Source organism: Sorex araneus, chromosome 1, assembly GCF_027595985.1.
Source record: "Sorex araneus isolate mSorAra2 chromosome 1, mSorAra2.pri, whole genome shotgun sequence".
Classification (NCBI taxonomy): Eukaryota; Metazoa; Chordata; class Mammalia; order Eulipotyphla; family Soricidae; genus Sorex; species Sorex araneus.
In genome coordinates this window covers 194,651,963-194,668,348 of record NC_073302.1, presented here as the reverse complement: position 1 = coordinate 194,668,348, position 16,386 = coordinate 194,651,963, and the positions used below count along the sequence as shown (strand labels likewise).

The following is a 16,386-nucleotide window of genomic DNA, read 5'->3' as shown; positions in this document are numbered from 1 at the left end:
CTGTCTCCCTCTATCCATCTTCCTGCCACTCAGTATAAGACACAAGGACAGCAATGGGAGTCTGTCCTTCCTGCCCAAAGAGGAATCTTGGACAGCCAGTGCTGGATGCTGGGCTGCATGGGAACTTTATCTTGTACCTGCCTCACCACAGCAAGTGTGAAACCCTCTCTGTTCAGGCACCAGCCACCCCCTACCCCAATACCCAGTTTCCCTTATGTAGGCCCTCTTGCCAGGCTTCCTCAGTCTGGACACTGCCCCAGGCCCCGGTGATGCAGCATCTGTGATGGGGAGGGACAGTGGGTCAGTGGGCCCAGGGAGCAGAGTCGGACCACATACCTTCCTGAGTCCCTAGTGAATAGAATTGGGGCTAATGCAAACCTCAAGGCCACACCAGAGAAGTGGGAGGCCCTGCAGGTGGTGACTGGCAGAAAAGATACTTGCAGACATACCAGGGGAATGTGATGCCCTGAGACCAGAAGTTATCAGGAAAGACGAACCTTGGAGGTGCTTTTGACCCAGCAGAGTTCCTTCAGGCTCCAAGACCCAGAGGTCAAGCCCAGGACTGAACTGCATGGACAGGCTGCTGTTCTGCATCAAGGTCTCAAGTGTAGGTGTGAGACGGGAAAGTGAGCACAGGCAGAGCTGCACAGGCTTCCGCTTACAGAATTAGGTTCAGAATGCCCAGGGCCACTTCCTGCTAGGGGACCCAGGGTTGAACCCATGTCTTGATGTGGACATGTTGAGGGACATTACTTTGTCTCCTCTTCTGCATGGGGCATCAGGAAGGTACTGCAGCTGGGAGATGATGTGACAGGCTGAGCACAGGCATGGCATACAGAAACCCTGGGTTTGATCCTTGGAAGCACTATGAGTGACCCCTGAGCACCAGCAGAACAAGAAAGGATGCTGGAAGTCTGTATATTTTCTACAAAGAGGAGTATATGACCTGCCACAACCATGAGAGGTGACTGTGACCAAGACCTTATGTGCATGGATGTGCAGAATTGACTCGGCAGATATGTGGATGTCCCACACATTTGTGGGTGCCAGGCCCCTTGTTTGTAGTTCTGTCTCTTGACACTGTGTGTGGTGAGAGGGTAGCAGGCCTGGGCTGCTGAGTGAGACAGGGCCTGACAGGCGAGAAGCACCTCTGAGCTCACCAAGGGCTGGCAGCAGAGTGGGCAGAGAGGCTGCTCACATGCAGACATACAGCCCTTCCCCTTCTGCTCTGAGACACTGAAGTCAGAGAGGAACTGTTTCACATCAACCACCCATGGGTGCAGATGGAAACTGGAGGCAGCACCACTCCTGGGACCGTCTGTCACTCTGGGAAGAGCTTCCTGAACTTGCCCAGAGCAGAGCTGCTTATGATGACTGTGACGTCAGCTGCGCCAGCTTCAGGGAACACGGCTACTTCTTGCACTGTGGCCTCTGCATGCAGCCAGCTGTGCAGGAGAAACAGAGAGGGAGGGGTGCCTGACCATCTCATCCTACAGCTGTTCACCACACAAGCGCCAGCCCCAGTCTGCACTCGCACCCCACATCAGGACCCTATTCTGGCTGGCTGAGGAACTGACATGGACCTGACATGGGAAGGAAAGTGAGGCCCTGAATGTGCAGGTGACGTTAATCACTTCTGCGGCTGGCAAGTGGCTCACCTAGAACTCCCTTTTCCTGATTCTTACCTTTCCTATCTGCACAAAGGAACCCAGGCTCCACCTTGTCCCCCACTTCCATCCTCCCGACCTTCCATCCCCACTGGACCCCCTCTGACCGCCCATCGCCCTGAGTCTCCATGCCCCGGACCCTCCATCCCAACTTGGCCCTCCATCCCCCCCAACCACCCCTCAGACCCTCCATCCCCTGGGTCTCAATTACTTCCCAATGCCCATGTATCCACCCCAACAGGCCTCTATCCTTTCACTGTGCCCACCCCAGGCCTTTATCTTCTCCCACTGGCCAGCCCAAGTCTCCTCACCTGAGCTGTGGACCTTCCAGATGGACTCGGAGGGTGAGAACCTGTTTCCCTGTTGCCATCAAAACAGCATCTTCCAATTTAGCTTTTAGCTCCTCCAACCCATGTCCCAGAAGGGCAGACACAGCCACAGCATGTGGCCCTGTGGGACAGTACCTAGGAGAGAGGGAGGCAGACCCTGCTCAGTGACAGTCCTAAGAGTACCACACACTTGCCTGTGACCCTCCAATTATCTGAGGAGAGCACAGGCCACATAGAGGTATTCACAGGACAATACAAGCAGAAGGCTGGGGTGGAAAGTGGGGTTTAACCAAACGTGTTGCTTAGGCTGTGACAGAATTTCTGATCCCTGAGAGACATTGGCACCTGAAGGCTTCTCGTAAGAGTAGGTGAACCCCACGTGAGAAGTGTCCCCACACCAGGATGTGAGGCGGTTATCCCAGGATGGGATAAACATGTGTGGTGTGGTGGGTGTTCCCCAGGTGCACAAAGACAAGAGTCTACAGCAGTGGGTGTGGCTGGGATGTTACTCACTCAGGCACCAGGTCGACCTTGTTGTGAACTTCCACAATGGAGGCAAGGAGTGGGGCAGGCAGGTGCAGGCCATGAAGCGTGGACAGGACACAGGCCTTCTGCAGTTCAGCTTCAGGGTGGCTTATGTCTCTCACGTGGATAATCACATCCTGCCACCAGATGGGTCTCGAGGTTGGGACGTGCAGGCTGTGGATCCCCAGAGACACACGAGGGTCCAGCATGCCAAGGCTGCCCCTACAAATCCCATCTATCTTGCTGGGGGTGGGCAGGACACAGGACAATAAACTGACGTTCAAGTCACAAGCCCTCGTGGCGACCTCAAGTCCTGCCTGCTGCCAGGCCACTCAGCCTTGTGTGCCAGAACTGTGACCACTCAGTGTGCAGTCACAGCGTATGTCCTTATCATAGTATGTCACGTCCCTGTCACATGCCAGCTATAGCACATCATGTCCCCTTCACAGTTACATGTGTCATGTTCCCATCATGTTCCAGACCCATCCCAGCTACAGCATACCATGTCATGTCCCTGTCCCATCCTCATTTTGTCACATACCATGCCCTGGCTGTGTCCTGTACCATAGGATGCTCTGCACCTTCCCGCTGGCAGCAAGAGGCCAGTTAGAAGCACCACCCAGTTTTCATTCATTTGGGCTTTCATCCTTTTGGGCACTGTAGCACTGCTGTCCCACTGTTCATCGATTTGCTTGAGTGGGCACCAGTAACATCTCCACTGTGAGACTTGTTGTTACTGTTTTTGGCATATCGAATACACCACGGGTAGCTTGCCAGGCTCTGCTGTGCGGGTGGGATACTCTTGGTAGCTTGCTGGACTCTCCGAGAGGGACAGAGGAATCGAACCCAGGTTGGCCACATGCAAGCAAATGCCCTACCCACTATGCTATCACTCCAGAAATATTTTAATTTTTATTTACTTATTTAGGTTTTTGGGCCACACCCAGTGGTGCTCAGATGTCACTCGTGGTAGGGCTCGAGGAACCATATGGGGTGTTGGGAATCAAACCCAGATTGGCCATGTACAGGCCTGAGAAACATTAAAATTCACAGTATTTCACATTTTAAAGAATGCTTTTGTGTATTTTTCTCAATGGTGCTCGGAGCTAGCTAAACCTGGCTCTTGCTCAGAGGTCAATCTCAATGGTGTTTGGGGAACCATGCAGTGTTAGGGACAGAGGCTGGGCCACTGGGATATAAAGCTGTGCTCAGTCCTTGGAGCAAGCCCCAATCCCTGCTTTTCCAATTTCAAAGGTTTCCATGAGAAGGCTCCCTGGTGTTGCCAGGAGGTACTGCTTACATTTGGGGTTTCAACTTCAGGGCTGTGTGTGTATGTGTATGTGTGTATGTGCACGAAGCACACACACACACACACACACACACACACACACACACACACACACACACACACACACACACACACACACACACACACACACACACACACACACACACACACACACACACTCATTTTCAACATTTGGGGTTTCAACTTCAGGGCTGTGTGTGTATGTGTATGTGTGTATGTGCACGAAGCACACACACACACACACACACACACACACACACACACTCATTTTCAACAGATAAATGTGTTTCAGAGGTTCTTGGTCTAGGAATCTTGCAAAGATAATGCAGTTGCCCACCTTGTCTTGCCTGGTCCAGAGTTGGAGTGAGGCAAACTCAGGTTCACAGGCTGAGGAAAGGTCTCAACCTGCTTGGCTACAGGTCTTCAGGTTTCTCTCTTAATCCCACACTGCTGGACAAGCCACACTCCTGTACTATCTCTGAGACCCCCCCGAACTGTGCCCACTGACAGCACGGTTTGATGGTAGTCCCTTCCGTTCAGTTTGTGGCTTTCCTCATGTTCTCTCGGGCATGAAGAAACAGAGCACAAACTCTTGGAACAATCATTCAAGCTGCACATCGGCCTGACCAATGGCTGGGTAGTATTCTCCCATTTCCCTGGACAGTGCTCTGTGCTCCTTACCTCCAGAGGGGTCCCAAGATCACGACAGGAGAGAGGCTCAACATCAGCTACTTGAGAGGGTACTAGGTGAGAGAACTACCCTACAGGTTGTGTGAGGGACCCAACACTGATGTTATGTATGAGGGACCTACCCTGGTGATGTCATGTATGAGGAACCTGCCTCAATAATGTCACACGTGAGGGATTCGCCCTGATTATATCACACATGAGGGGCCTGTCCCTGGTCATGTCACATACTAGGGACCTGCCTCATGGTGAGGTCCAAGGTGAGTGATCTGCCCCTCGCCCATTGTCGTTTAAGGGTCTTGGACCCCGGGATGACCACACTCACTGAATGGGCCACATCATCCAGGGTGGCAGAAAAGGACTCAATGAGGCCATGGGGCAGCTGGGAGAGGAAGCCGATGGTATCCATGTAGATGACAGTCATGCGGGAGGGCAGTGACCCTGCATGGGCTGTCACATCCAGTGTGGCAAACAGCTGGTCCTGGGGCTGGATGGCCGCATCCCCCGTCAGTGCCTTCACCAGTGTGGTTTTCCCTGCAGTGGAGCACAAGGAGACATGCTGAAGAAAAGGCTCCGTTAAGGGCTGTGGGCTGCTTCATGTCTGATGTCCCTGATGGGCAGCTGAGGAAGGTGTTTTGGCCATAGAGCGCTGCAGGACCCTGGAGAGTAAGGATGTGGCTGCCTGTACACCAAGCAAAAGGACCACTTGAAGTCTGGGGGCCTGTTTGTTGGGTGATGGCACAGATGGGGTGCACGGAGGGATGGTGAGCATATGGGAATATGGGAAGATACAGTATGTGAGATGGGTGAGTGTACAGACAGCGTGTGGAGTAGATGAGAGATAATGGTGTAAGTCGATGATGTGGAGAAGGGTGGGTAATGTGTATATAGGGGTCTTGGTGTAGACACGGAGGGATGCAGTTTGGATGGAGTGAGAAAGGTGGGCATCTGTATGGACAGTGGAAAGGAGTACACAGAATGATGTATAGGTGGGGTGAAGCAATGACTAAATTTGGGTGGATTTATAGTAAATCCTAGGGTGGACATCTGATTAGACTTACTAGAAGGTGCAAATATGAGAAACATTTTGTGGACTGGTAGGGCAGAAATAAAAACAATTAGATAAGGAGATTTCTCTATCAGTATTTATAATGCCACAAAATGGGGCCTATGGCTCCTGTTAACTGGCAATAACCTTCTTATAACCAGACAGATATGTCTGCACACCAGCACAAGACTGGGACTGGTGGGTGAAACCCGTTGGTGTGGATGGAAGTGAAGAAGTATGGTGGACATAGTCAGGTGCAGTGTATGTCTATGTATCTACGTTTGGAAGCAAACGTAGACATAAGGTCCCTCAACACCACGACCATCCCACAGCCTTTCCTGACCACAGATGCCCATCTACACAGGACATGTTTGGGCCATACCTGTTATTAGTCATCTGACCACAGCCACCAGCTGATCCTGCCTGAGGGTGAACTGAGGTCATCTCATCTGTAGGGACCTTGAAGGCAGGCAGGGGGAGCCTCAGGGTTACCCTGTCTCCTAAGGGACCTTAGGGAGTCTGTTTGTAGGCTGAGGTTCCAAGAGCCAGGCAGAAGCGTGTGGGTCTCCTGGGAAATATGTGTGGCCTGGGTTTAAGGTAGGCGGCCCAGGTTCCTGGGAAGGCACTTCATTGTGCAGCCTCAGATCCACAGTGCATGGCCAGCCACTCATGCATCATGTGGAGAACCCCAAGGCCCACAGAGACCCATAAGGGAAAAGTGGATTCAGGGTATGAATCTGGTGCCGTCATCTCAGGGGGCTGTGACATCCTGTCCCTAACACTCTAAGGGGCCCAAAGTTCTTCCTGATACATGTGTTGTCTCTTCATGTAGCCTTTCGGATGTACCCTTTGCACCTTAAAACACACTGAGATATCTGGTCATGAAATCTGAAACTTCTGCCCTGGGAAGTACATGTCCATGGTGAGGGAAGCCAGATGTCACTTCCTATTTCTGTTTGGAAATGCCCATAAGAAGGCAGTCAGTCTCCTGCCACGCATGCACGTTTGGGCCTGGACCCGGTGTGGCTCACTCATCCCACGGACTGGCCTGCTTCATGCTCTGCTGGTACCAGGCGATTTCTGCTGCCTGAAGGGTCTGCAGGGGGTTCTCTGAGCCCATCAGATCAGCCCTGAGGGTTCAGGTGTCCCACTCCTTCTGCACTTTTCAGTTCAGAAGTGTACTTGTCTCAGCACACCACAGTCAGGGAGGAACTGTCTCAGCACACCACAGCTGGAGTATCTGTTTCAGCAAACCACAGTTGGTGTATCTGAGCAAACACAGATTCTGCACCCTAAACATTACCACCCACTGCAGTTAGTATTCTGAATGCTGCTATCTGGTACCCCACTTCCCCCACCTTCTGCATCCACTCACTCACCACAGTTAGTGTACCCCACCACTGAGATGACTGGCAGCTCCCGCTGTTGCCGCTGCCGCCCCAGGAGGCGTCTTTTTCTCCTGAGTCTCTCCAAGGCCTTCCGTATCTTCATTTCCTTCTCTCTTAAGAGACGTTTCTGCACCTGCATGAAAGATTCTCCTAAAAACACCCAGGATGGTCATCAGCAAGCAGTACTAGTGGGGGAACATGTCAGAGCAGCTCCACCTCAGGTCCCCAGGGTTGTAGACGGGTCACGGAGGCTACTCCCCACAGCCAGAGACTGTCCACCCAGGGGTGGCCTTGCCTCCAGACTGCACCTTGGAGGTCAGCTGAGCTCCCCTTTACCTGGAAGAACCAAGGGGAGAGCCAAAGAGAACCAAAGATATATGCAATGAGCTAAGTGCTTCCCCAGATGTGTCTCCCTCCTGATCTGGAACCCAGGGCAACCTTCTCTGGGAACTAGTCTCTGCAGCTGTGAGTCTGTGGGTTCTGGGAGTAGACAGCCCTAATCAAGGTTCTGAGTGTGACCCTCAATCCAGTCAATGTACTCACAAGAAACAAGAGAGACATATACACAGGGGAAGCCACATGCAGGCAGAACCAAGACGGGAAGGCGCAGCGACAACCAAAGGATGGTGGAGCCCCCCAGAAACTAACAGACAGGGAGCACAGCCCTGGAAGTCACGATCAGACTCTGGTCTACAGAACGAAGGGAGGTGCTATCCAGTATGTGGTCCTTTGTGACAAGTGCCCAGAAGACCACACCAGCCCAGTTTGTGTGAATGTATGCACAGAGGTGGATCCTGCGCAGCTCTGGCCCTGCTGGAATCTCCTAGAGGTGCTGTTTCAGGAAACCCCCTCTCCCAGCGCCCAGTCAGGATGAGGCCCACGTTACCTGACCCCATGATGTAGCGAGAGCCCCCTCTGTGCTCCAAGCCATCTTTCAGGTTGGACCTGGAATGAAAATGGGACAGCTGAGAGCTGCAGTCCTATCCATCACTTGGCTAAGAGAACTGAGAAGGTGGCACACTTCGGGACAAGAAGACAACTTGGGTTGTGGCTAAGAATGGAGAGACTAGAGTCTTAGGTGCTCCTGGGCAGCATGAGGGAGACTGGCCCAAACCGGAGGGGAATCCCTAACCGGAGGGTGGTCCCACAGGCACAATGCTTGAACACAGACCCCACCAACTACCAGCCTGGGGTGTGGCCGCTTTATGTCACATGCACTACACAGGACAGCCACCAACAGGAACTCAGGGAAGGTCCATGGAGTGTCTGCGGGCACCTCAGGAGGGGCAGTTCTGCCAGTGCCACCTGCAGCTGGGCCTCCCGAGTCCTTGCATTGCAGCGGAAGATGTGAAGCACCACGGTGAACCGATCCAACACCCGCACGCCCCACAGAGCTTCCAGTTCTTTCTGCAGCAGGAGGGGGTGTATTCAGGCAGGGACAGATGAAACACACTACTGCATGCCTCTTCTGCCCCTCCCCCACCCCCATCCCTGCTGTTCACCCTCAAGCTTGGGCAGAAGCCAGTGGGCTAGGCAGTACCTGAGTGGGTGCAGCCAGCCGCTCCACATTCAGGAAGACAGCTGTGATCTCCGGGGACCCTCGGATTGTCTCTAGAAAAGGAAGGCCCGTCAGAGGGTCAGTCTGTGAGGGACCAGCCCTGCGCTCTGTTGGGCTGTGTCTGCCTTCTGAACACATATCTGAGGAGTCAGTCGGGCTGAGGCAAGAGCACACAATTCCACAGGGACAAGTGGGGGTGGGAACTGTCGGCAGGGATGACGGAGTCACAAGAGCAGGCCCTGACCATGAGGCACAGATAGTAGGGAAAACTGGGCAGGGCCAGAGGCAGCTTCCCCCACACTAGGCTGGGCAACATACCCTCAGAGCCTCATCCCAGCTCCCAAGGGCAAAGCAGCTTCTGGACATCTGTCCTGTGTTTCTGCAAGGCAGCCTTGTTTCAGAGTTAGCCATATTCCTCCAGTTCTCTGAGAGGAGACAATTTTAGGGGGAGGGGGAGTGATACTCACCTGTCAGGTGCTTCAGGGTTCCTTTGCTGAACAAAAGCTTCCTGTCAGGCGTTTTCGTGGGTATCACCAATGTCTCCACCACTGACCAGTTATCTAGGGTGCCTACCAGTGCCTCTGCCTCTGCAACCTGCCACTTGGCTTTAGGGAGAAAGAGGCCAGTATGAGGGCTGGTGTCCAACCCTGCCCAGTGCATCCTAATCTGTCTTCCTCTGTCAGGTTACTGCCTGTTTTCTGCAAGCAGGTTCTCTGGAAAGCACCTGCATTGGCATTTGTCTGAAACACACTGTGTGCTTCTAGGGAGCCAGTGATGGGTGAAGTTGTCAGAGGAGTGGGGTCTGGGTCCAGCGGAGTGGGAGCACCAGCATGGCCAGCTTTAAGCTGGAACTGGGTGGGAGGCAGTGAGGGGACACCCTGGCCTGTCCTGACCTGCTGGAGGACATGTCTCACGAGGCTCCACCGTGTGGGAAGGGATGCCGACTCCTTGTCCTGGGTGTCATCAAGAGCTGAGCCCAATGTGGGAAAGAAAGAGAGCATCCACCCAGGGCCAACGTCATAGACAGGATGACACACGGGAAAACTCCAATGCGCCCAAGGCCCTGAAGCCTGCACCCATAACCCTGATCTCCAACTACTCGTCCAATAGGCCTGGAAGCTCTGTCCCGGACTCTCCGTTAGGGGCCTCATTGTCCTGCTTCCAAAGCCCTCTTCCCTTAGTTTCCACAGCGGGTTACCCCTCCGCCCCATTGGTTACGGTCCTCGGAAGCCCGCCCCCATCGCTCCGCCGATGGACTCTAGGACGCAGGTACGACCTTCACAGCCCCGCCTTATAAAACCGCGCCCTCCCAGGCTTAGGCCCCATTGGTCGAAACCTGAGAAGCCCCGCCCCAAGGCCCGCCTCCGGGACTATCCCGTGGCACAAAATGCCTTCGCAGCCCCGTCCCCAGACTTAAACTTTATTAGTTACAGCACTAGAAACCACGCACCCAGGGCGTCCCTGACTTCCGGCCATTGGTTCAGGCCCTCGGCGCCCCGCACACACGTCACCTTGCGTCAGCTGGGGCTTGCCGGGTCCCCACTTGACCTCAGGGTGAATCAAACACACGCGCTGGGTCCCCGCCGGCAACAGAGGCTCCCTCCTCAGCAGCGCCTCATCTTCTCCCGCATCGTCTGGCTCTTCCTCTTTCTCTTCTTCCGCCCGGCTCCTCCGGCCTTTAGTCCCTGGGCCCCACTGCCCGCCCCCTCGCCCCTCCAGGCCCCCCGCGCCCCCATGTCCTACAGAGGCGAGCCCGCGCTGGGGGTGGAGCGGCAACGGGAGCGTGACCCTCGGTGACCGGAGGCTGCGAGCCACTCGAGAAAACCCGGCCCCCAGGAGGACGGCGGCTCGCGCAGCCCACATTCCGCGCCCACACTTCCGCGCCGGGCGCGGCTGCGGACCGAGACGCCAGGGGGACGTCCATTGGTTCCCCGGACTCACGTGATCCCGCGATGATTGGACGAGGGCCGGCTGCCGTGTGACGCACTTTGCTGAGCCGGGCTTCCGGCAGCCTTCTGCATACCCGCGGCACTCTCAGGGGCGCTTCCCCAGGCATCCCAGACTAGGGAGTTTGGTCGGACGCTGCATTGAGAGGGCGGGGCTGGACTGCGGCTAGCCTGAGCTCAGCCTCACTGCAGCCCACTCATCAGTTCATGTTATGGGTTCACAAAAAGAACAAATGATTACTTCAGCTAAATAAAAGCCTTTAAAGAATCATCACGGCTATGTAAACAAACGTAAATCTGGAATTAGGAGGTGTCCGCAAAAAGAAATCATTTCTGCATGGATAAAAAAGAGAACTTTACTTTTCAGGAGTTCAGGGTCTGTCTGGAGGAAGGTCACAGAGAACGCTTTAACCAACTACCCCACTTCCAATAGACTTTAGACTTACGACAACGTTCAGGCAAATATGATATTTCATTTCATTTTTGTTTATTTGGGGCCACACCTGGAAGTATTCGGGGGGTACACCTGGTGGTGTTAGGGGGACCAAACAGTCTAAAGATGGAACCCAGGTGGACTGCTTGCAGGGCAAGCGCCTCACCCGGCCCATCAAATAGGTTCTTTTTTTTTTTTTTTCCTTTTTGAATCACACCCAGAGATGCTCAGGGGTTACTCCTGGCTCTGCACTCAGGAATTACTCCTTGCGGTGCTTGGGGGACCATATGGGATGCTGAGGATCGAACCTGGGTCAGGCGCATGCACGGCAAATGCCCTCCCTGCTGTGCTATTGCTCTGGTCCCCAAGTAGGTTATTTCAAGAAAGGAGGAACTCCCACTTAAAATAATAGCTGGGGGGCTGGAGTGATAGCACAGTGGGTAGGGTGTTTGCCGTGTACGCGGCCAACCCAGGTTCGATTCCCAGCATCCCATATGGTCCCCTGAGCACCGCCAGGGGTGGTTCCTGAGTGCACAGCCAGAAGTAATCCCTGTGCATCACCAAGTGTGACCCAAAAAGCAAAAAAAAAAAATAAATAAATAATAGCTGGAAAGAGACAAAACACCTGGCATTTGATGAGCTCCTGACAATTTCCAACATCCTGACTGAACAAAATCAAGCTAAAAAGTTAGGTCTCAGAAGAAACCAACCTTGCTGACATCTTGGTCTGAACTTCTTGAACTGCAGGATAAGAAACTTCTTTTATTTGTATTGCTCAGTTTACAGTCATGGTTATGACAGCCCCAGCAGAACAAGGCAGAGGAGCCCCTCAAGCATTCCACTGCCTTACTTGAGGTGATTTGCTAGAGAATGCACTGTTTTGTTGGTAAGTATTCCTTTGCCTCCCCCACACATACACACAAATGCATACATACAAGCTTAGTATGTCACTATCACTATCATCCCATGATCATCTATTTGCTCGAGCAGGCCCAATAACATCTTCGTTATTCCTTCCCAACAGTGCCACATTAGAGGCTCTTTCAGGGTCAGAAGAAAGAGACCCATCATTGTTACTGTGTTTGGCATATGAATACACCATGGGGAGCTTGCCAGGCTCTCCCTTTCGGGCAGGAAGCTCGCCAGGTTCTCTGAGAGGGAGAAGTAGGCTATAAGATGTCGCTTCCAGGAGTGTCTCCCGGAAGTGTCTTACATATAACCAGCCAAATTAGTGAAAACGCACAAACAACACAATTTCCACTTTTGCTGCCTTGCATGCAATTGGTCCATTTCTATTCCTGGAATCCATATGGTCCCCAGAACAAAAACCAAGAGTGATCAGTGAGTGCAGAACCCAGAGTCACCCCTGAGACTCACAGCATATGGCCCCAAATGAAACAAAACAAGTTAGAGCCACCAAAAAAAATGAAGTTAGGGACTGAGAGATAGTACAGTGGGTAGGACACATTCCTCCCCCACACAAACTGATTTGATTCCCAACTTTAAACTGGTTCTGTGAGCAGTGCTAGGAGCAATTCCTGAACGCACAGTCAGGAGTAAACTCTAAGCATCGCTGGCTATGGGCTGCAAATAAAAACATAACAAAACAAAAAAATAAATAAAAGAGTCTGGCACTATAGTACAGTGGCATGACTTCAGTTTATTTCATAAAGATAATTATTGGACTACATCTTCAAAAGAGAAAAACTATTAATTTTATTTTCTGACAAATGTATCACCTTTTCCAGCCAAGGAAAAATAGAAACGCCTAAATTTTTCACTTATGTATGGACCTTAGTATGTAATGGTCATTAGTGGTCATTCACCTCAAGGTGCCTACCTCAAGGCAAGAAACCCTATGATCTAACTGTCCTCAGCACACACACATCCATCCATGGAGTGCTTTTACAACCTTTAAATTCACACCCACCTTCCACTGTGTTTGATGCTTCTGAATACAAGTCTTTTCCTTTGATTTTCATTACATAATAAAATTATAGACATCAGCTGTGAGAAGTTCTGCCCAAAGTTTACTCTATTTTATTTTATGGGAAGGAGCTTCACCTGGTGATGCTCAGGGTTTTAACCTGGCTTTATGTTCAGGGATCACTCCTGGTGGTGCTTTGGGAATCATATGTGGTACAAGGGATTAAACCAGGGTTAACTCTGTGCAAGGCAAGCACCTAAACCCCTGTACCATCTCTCTGGGCTCATTACTGCCCAATTTTTATTCAAGAAAAGTAACTTCATTTATACTTATGGTGAAACATATTTAAGGTATGTTCAAATACTATTCACTATACTGGAAGTTGTATGTGGTAAAAAAAGAAAGCTATGAAGGCATAATAATTTATAAATGCAAATAATCTACATAACCTATAATCTACAAACAAAACATAAATAATACATATCAAATATAAATAAAACTGATTAAATTAATTTTTTAATTTGCTAAATAAGATGAATGTTAAAAATAATTTCATGTGCATATGTCAACAAGGCAATGCTTAGAGATGTACAGTAATTGCAGGGAGAGCATATGAAATTATGGTGACAATAAAGTAAGGGTATGCAAGATTATGGTTTTAAAAAGGTGTACATGTTAATGGTGACATTAAAACAAGGATCTGCTTTGGTCAGTATAAGTTCCTCAGGGAAAAAGCACCTCCCAGTAATTGAGTCAGAGGTGGGCACAGGCTGGCTACTGTAGTGAAAGGCTTGACCCAGTGACTATACCAAATGTGCTTTGTGTGTTTGGGAGGGGTAGTGCTTTGCAGAATCTCCTGCCCCCACACCAGGCTGTCTTAACCAGGTCCCCCTTGGAGGGGGTGGGTTGAGTTTCCCTCCCTGCCCCAAGCAGAGCCCCGGCAGCCAAAAACCTCCAGAACCCAGCCACAGCCATGCTCAAGGTCACTCTCCACACACTCGGATGAGCCTCATGCATGAAGGAACATCAGAGGAACCCAGGTATGTGGGACCCGAGATCTCCAAGCCTGCTCGAATGGGGACTGGGCCTCCTCCACCCAGATCCCCAGTTTTCCAGTAGCTTAGCAGTCACACCCCAAACTGCCCCTGGCTCCATGTAATCTCATCAACGGCTAAGATCCAGAGACTATAAAACAAAGGTCCTGGAAGAGAGTGATGCAGAATCTCGCACAGCAGAGCCTTGCAAGCTACCTGGGGCATGTTCAATATGCCAAAAACAGTAACAATAATGGGCCTCATTCCCCTGAACACGTCAGGGACAAATGGAGATGTTACTGGCTCCCACTCAAGTAAATCGATGAGCAACGGGACCACATTGATAGAGTGATACAGTGCTGTGCAGAGAGGAGATGCCTGTGCATTTCTGTGAGTGAATGGAAAGCACAGCCTACTCCTCATTGTTGAGAGAAGTTAGGATTTGAAAGAATCTCTCTGACCTGGAATTACCTGCCTGCCATCCATTGATCCTCATGCCCCAGCCCTGCTTCCTCCCCCATAAGAGGAAAGGGCTCATTTTGCTGCTGAGAGCTCATGTGCTCTGTCTCTGGAATGAAAGAGGTTGTGAGAGCATCAGAGTGTCTGAAGAGGCACCAGGTCTGCTGTGGGAGCATCTGAGTATACCGTGGGAGCACCTGAGTGTCCCGAGAGGCACCAGATCTGCTGTGGGAGCACCTGAGTATACTGTGGGAATCCTGTGTGTCCTGAGAGGCAGCAGGTCTGCAGTGCAATGGGCTTTTAATCAGGAAGCATTGGTTCTACATCTTTTTCTGCATTTTCTAGATAGCGTTGTTTATTAAGGTGCCTAACAATTCCATAGGATTCTGAAGATTGTAACTTACACTTGTGGAAAAGTCACTTTACTATAAATTTTTTTCTTTCTTTTTTTTAATCTGAGTGGTCTCTCAAATATGAGACCCATGAAACAGGGCCCAGGGGGCAGGAGCAACTGCCAACACTCCCCAAAAGGTAACCTCCAGCCCCCTGGAGACTCCCAGGAGACTCTGAGTCAAGAGAACAGTCTGAAAACCTCTCAGATCACTTGTCCTAGGAGGTCTTGGTCCTGGGACAATGACTCAGAAGTCCCTAAAGTAACACGCAGTGTGTTTTCCCACTCTCAGTCAGGTCTAGTCACCAATCAGGGGAACAAGCTGCAGGAAACAGATATGGGGACTCCATCTGCCTTTCATTCCCCCAGTGGAGAGTCCTTGATGCAACCAGAGAGGAAGGTAAGTGTCCCCAGAGCACTCCCATTCCTTTCTGCCTCCCCCTCTTACATCCTCGTCCCACCATCCATCTGCCCAAGCCTGTCTCCTCAGCCACGTCCACTATAGGGTGTGCTGCTGAGCCACAACCCTGGCCCCTGTATCCACCACTGAATGTGATTCTTATGTGTTTGTCTCCTGTGACATCCACACAAATCACAGACTTGGGTGCTTATACCTCCAGGACCACTGATGTTTACTCTTCCACAATGCTCATGGTCAAAGCTGTTCAGCCTATTGTGTTCATACCTCACCCTCCTCTGATCCCTCCTCAGCACATGCCTCAGTCAGCCCCCCATACTGATTCCCAAGGCCACCCTTCATTTGTGCATTGTCTCTTTCCCATAGAGTCTGGGTGGGGAAGGTGATTCTCCATGAAGGGGGAGAGGTTTGCCAGATAAAATATGTATTTCTTAGGTCAAATATTCAAATATTTCCCTTTTATGTATAAGGAAATGTCCTATAAAGCACAAAACAGAGACTTTGCAAGTAAGTGAAGTGCCGAATATGGAAGTGTTCACTCTAGGACACAGGTTTAGCCTCCCAGAATCAGGAGCAACATGAGACCTCTCCTCTCTGGAATCCCCATCTTCAGATAGTTACTTGAGGCACCCTCTGATCCCTCTTAATCCTCCACAGATCCCACCTCATCCTCCTCTGTTCTCTCCTGATCCTTCTCTGATCCCTCCTGATCCTCCTCTAAATTCACCTGACCCTCCTCTGACCCCTCCTGGTTTCCCTCTGCAGTCACCTGATCTTCCTTTTTTCCAGCTTGATTGTCCTTTGTGTGTGTGGTGGTAGGCGGGAAGGAGGTTGAGTGATGGTGGTGTTCAGGGCTTTCTCCTCTATCTGTGCTCAGGAATCACTCCTGGCAGTGTTTGAGGGATCATATGTGAAACTGGGGGTCAGCATGCAAGGCAAATGCCTTAACCCTTGTGCTAGCCTTTCAGTTCTTGGTCCTCTTTTGTGCCAATATTCTACAGTCCCTAAGAATTTGTTTTGCCAATAGTACAGTGTGTAGGGCATTCGCATTGCATGCTGTCTACCCATTTGATTCCCTCCACCAAAAAAAGAATTTGTTTTGCTTAAACACACACACACACACACACACGTGTGCACATACATATATTAAAGGGCAAGTAGAGAGCATAACTGTTTCTCAGGCACACATGTATCATGCCTTTGGGGCTGTGGGCTGCCCAAGAGTCTCTCCAGCTGCTGCTCCCAGGTGTGGGTGAAGACAGGCCTG

The 16,386-nt window shown here is 51.3% G+C and overlaps 1 protein-coding gene across 1 annotated transcript; it reads right to left on the bottom strand.

Moving 5' to 3' along the window:
- Positions 1 to 142: 142 nt before the first annotated feature.
- On the bottom strand, positions 143 to 10,386 carry GTPBP6 (GTP binding protein 6 (putative)). The gene is made up of 10 exons (XM_004621370.2): positions 10,023 to 10,386; positions 8,979 to 9,116; positions 8,494 to 8,564; positions 8,230 to 8,360; positions 7,840 to 7,898; positions 6,945 to 7,103; positions 4,843 to 5,051; positions 2,510 to 2,658; positions 1,979 to 2,131; positions 143 to 1,445 (listed from the first exon to the last, which is right to left on the bottom strand). Exons 1-10 carry the CDS (start codon positions 10,372 to 10,374, stop codon positions 1,322 to 1,324), a joined length of 1,545 nt encoding a protein of 514 aa, XP_004621427.1. The 5' UTR covers positions 10,375 to 10,386; the 3' UTR covers positions 143 to 1,321.
- Positions 10,387 to 16,386: the final 6,000 nt, after the last annotated feature.

Excerpts from the sequence above, each read along its gene's own strand:
- GTPBP6 (XM_004621370.2), bottom strand. The coding sequence starts at position 10,374 with ATGTGGGCTGCGCGAGCCGCCGTCCTCCTGGGGGCCGGGTTTTCTCGA. Across the intron at positions 7,899-8,229 it reads GCAGAACTGCCCCTCCTGAG|GTCCAACCTGAAAGATGGCT; the intron begins GTGCCCGCAGAC and ends TTTTCATTCCAG. Across the intron at positions 2,132-2,509 it reads AAGGTCGACCTGGTGCCTGA|GTACTGTCCCACAGGGCCAC; the intron begins GTGAGTAACATC and ends CCTCTCTCCTAG.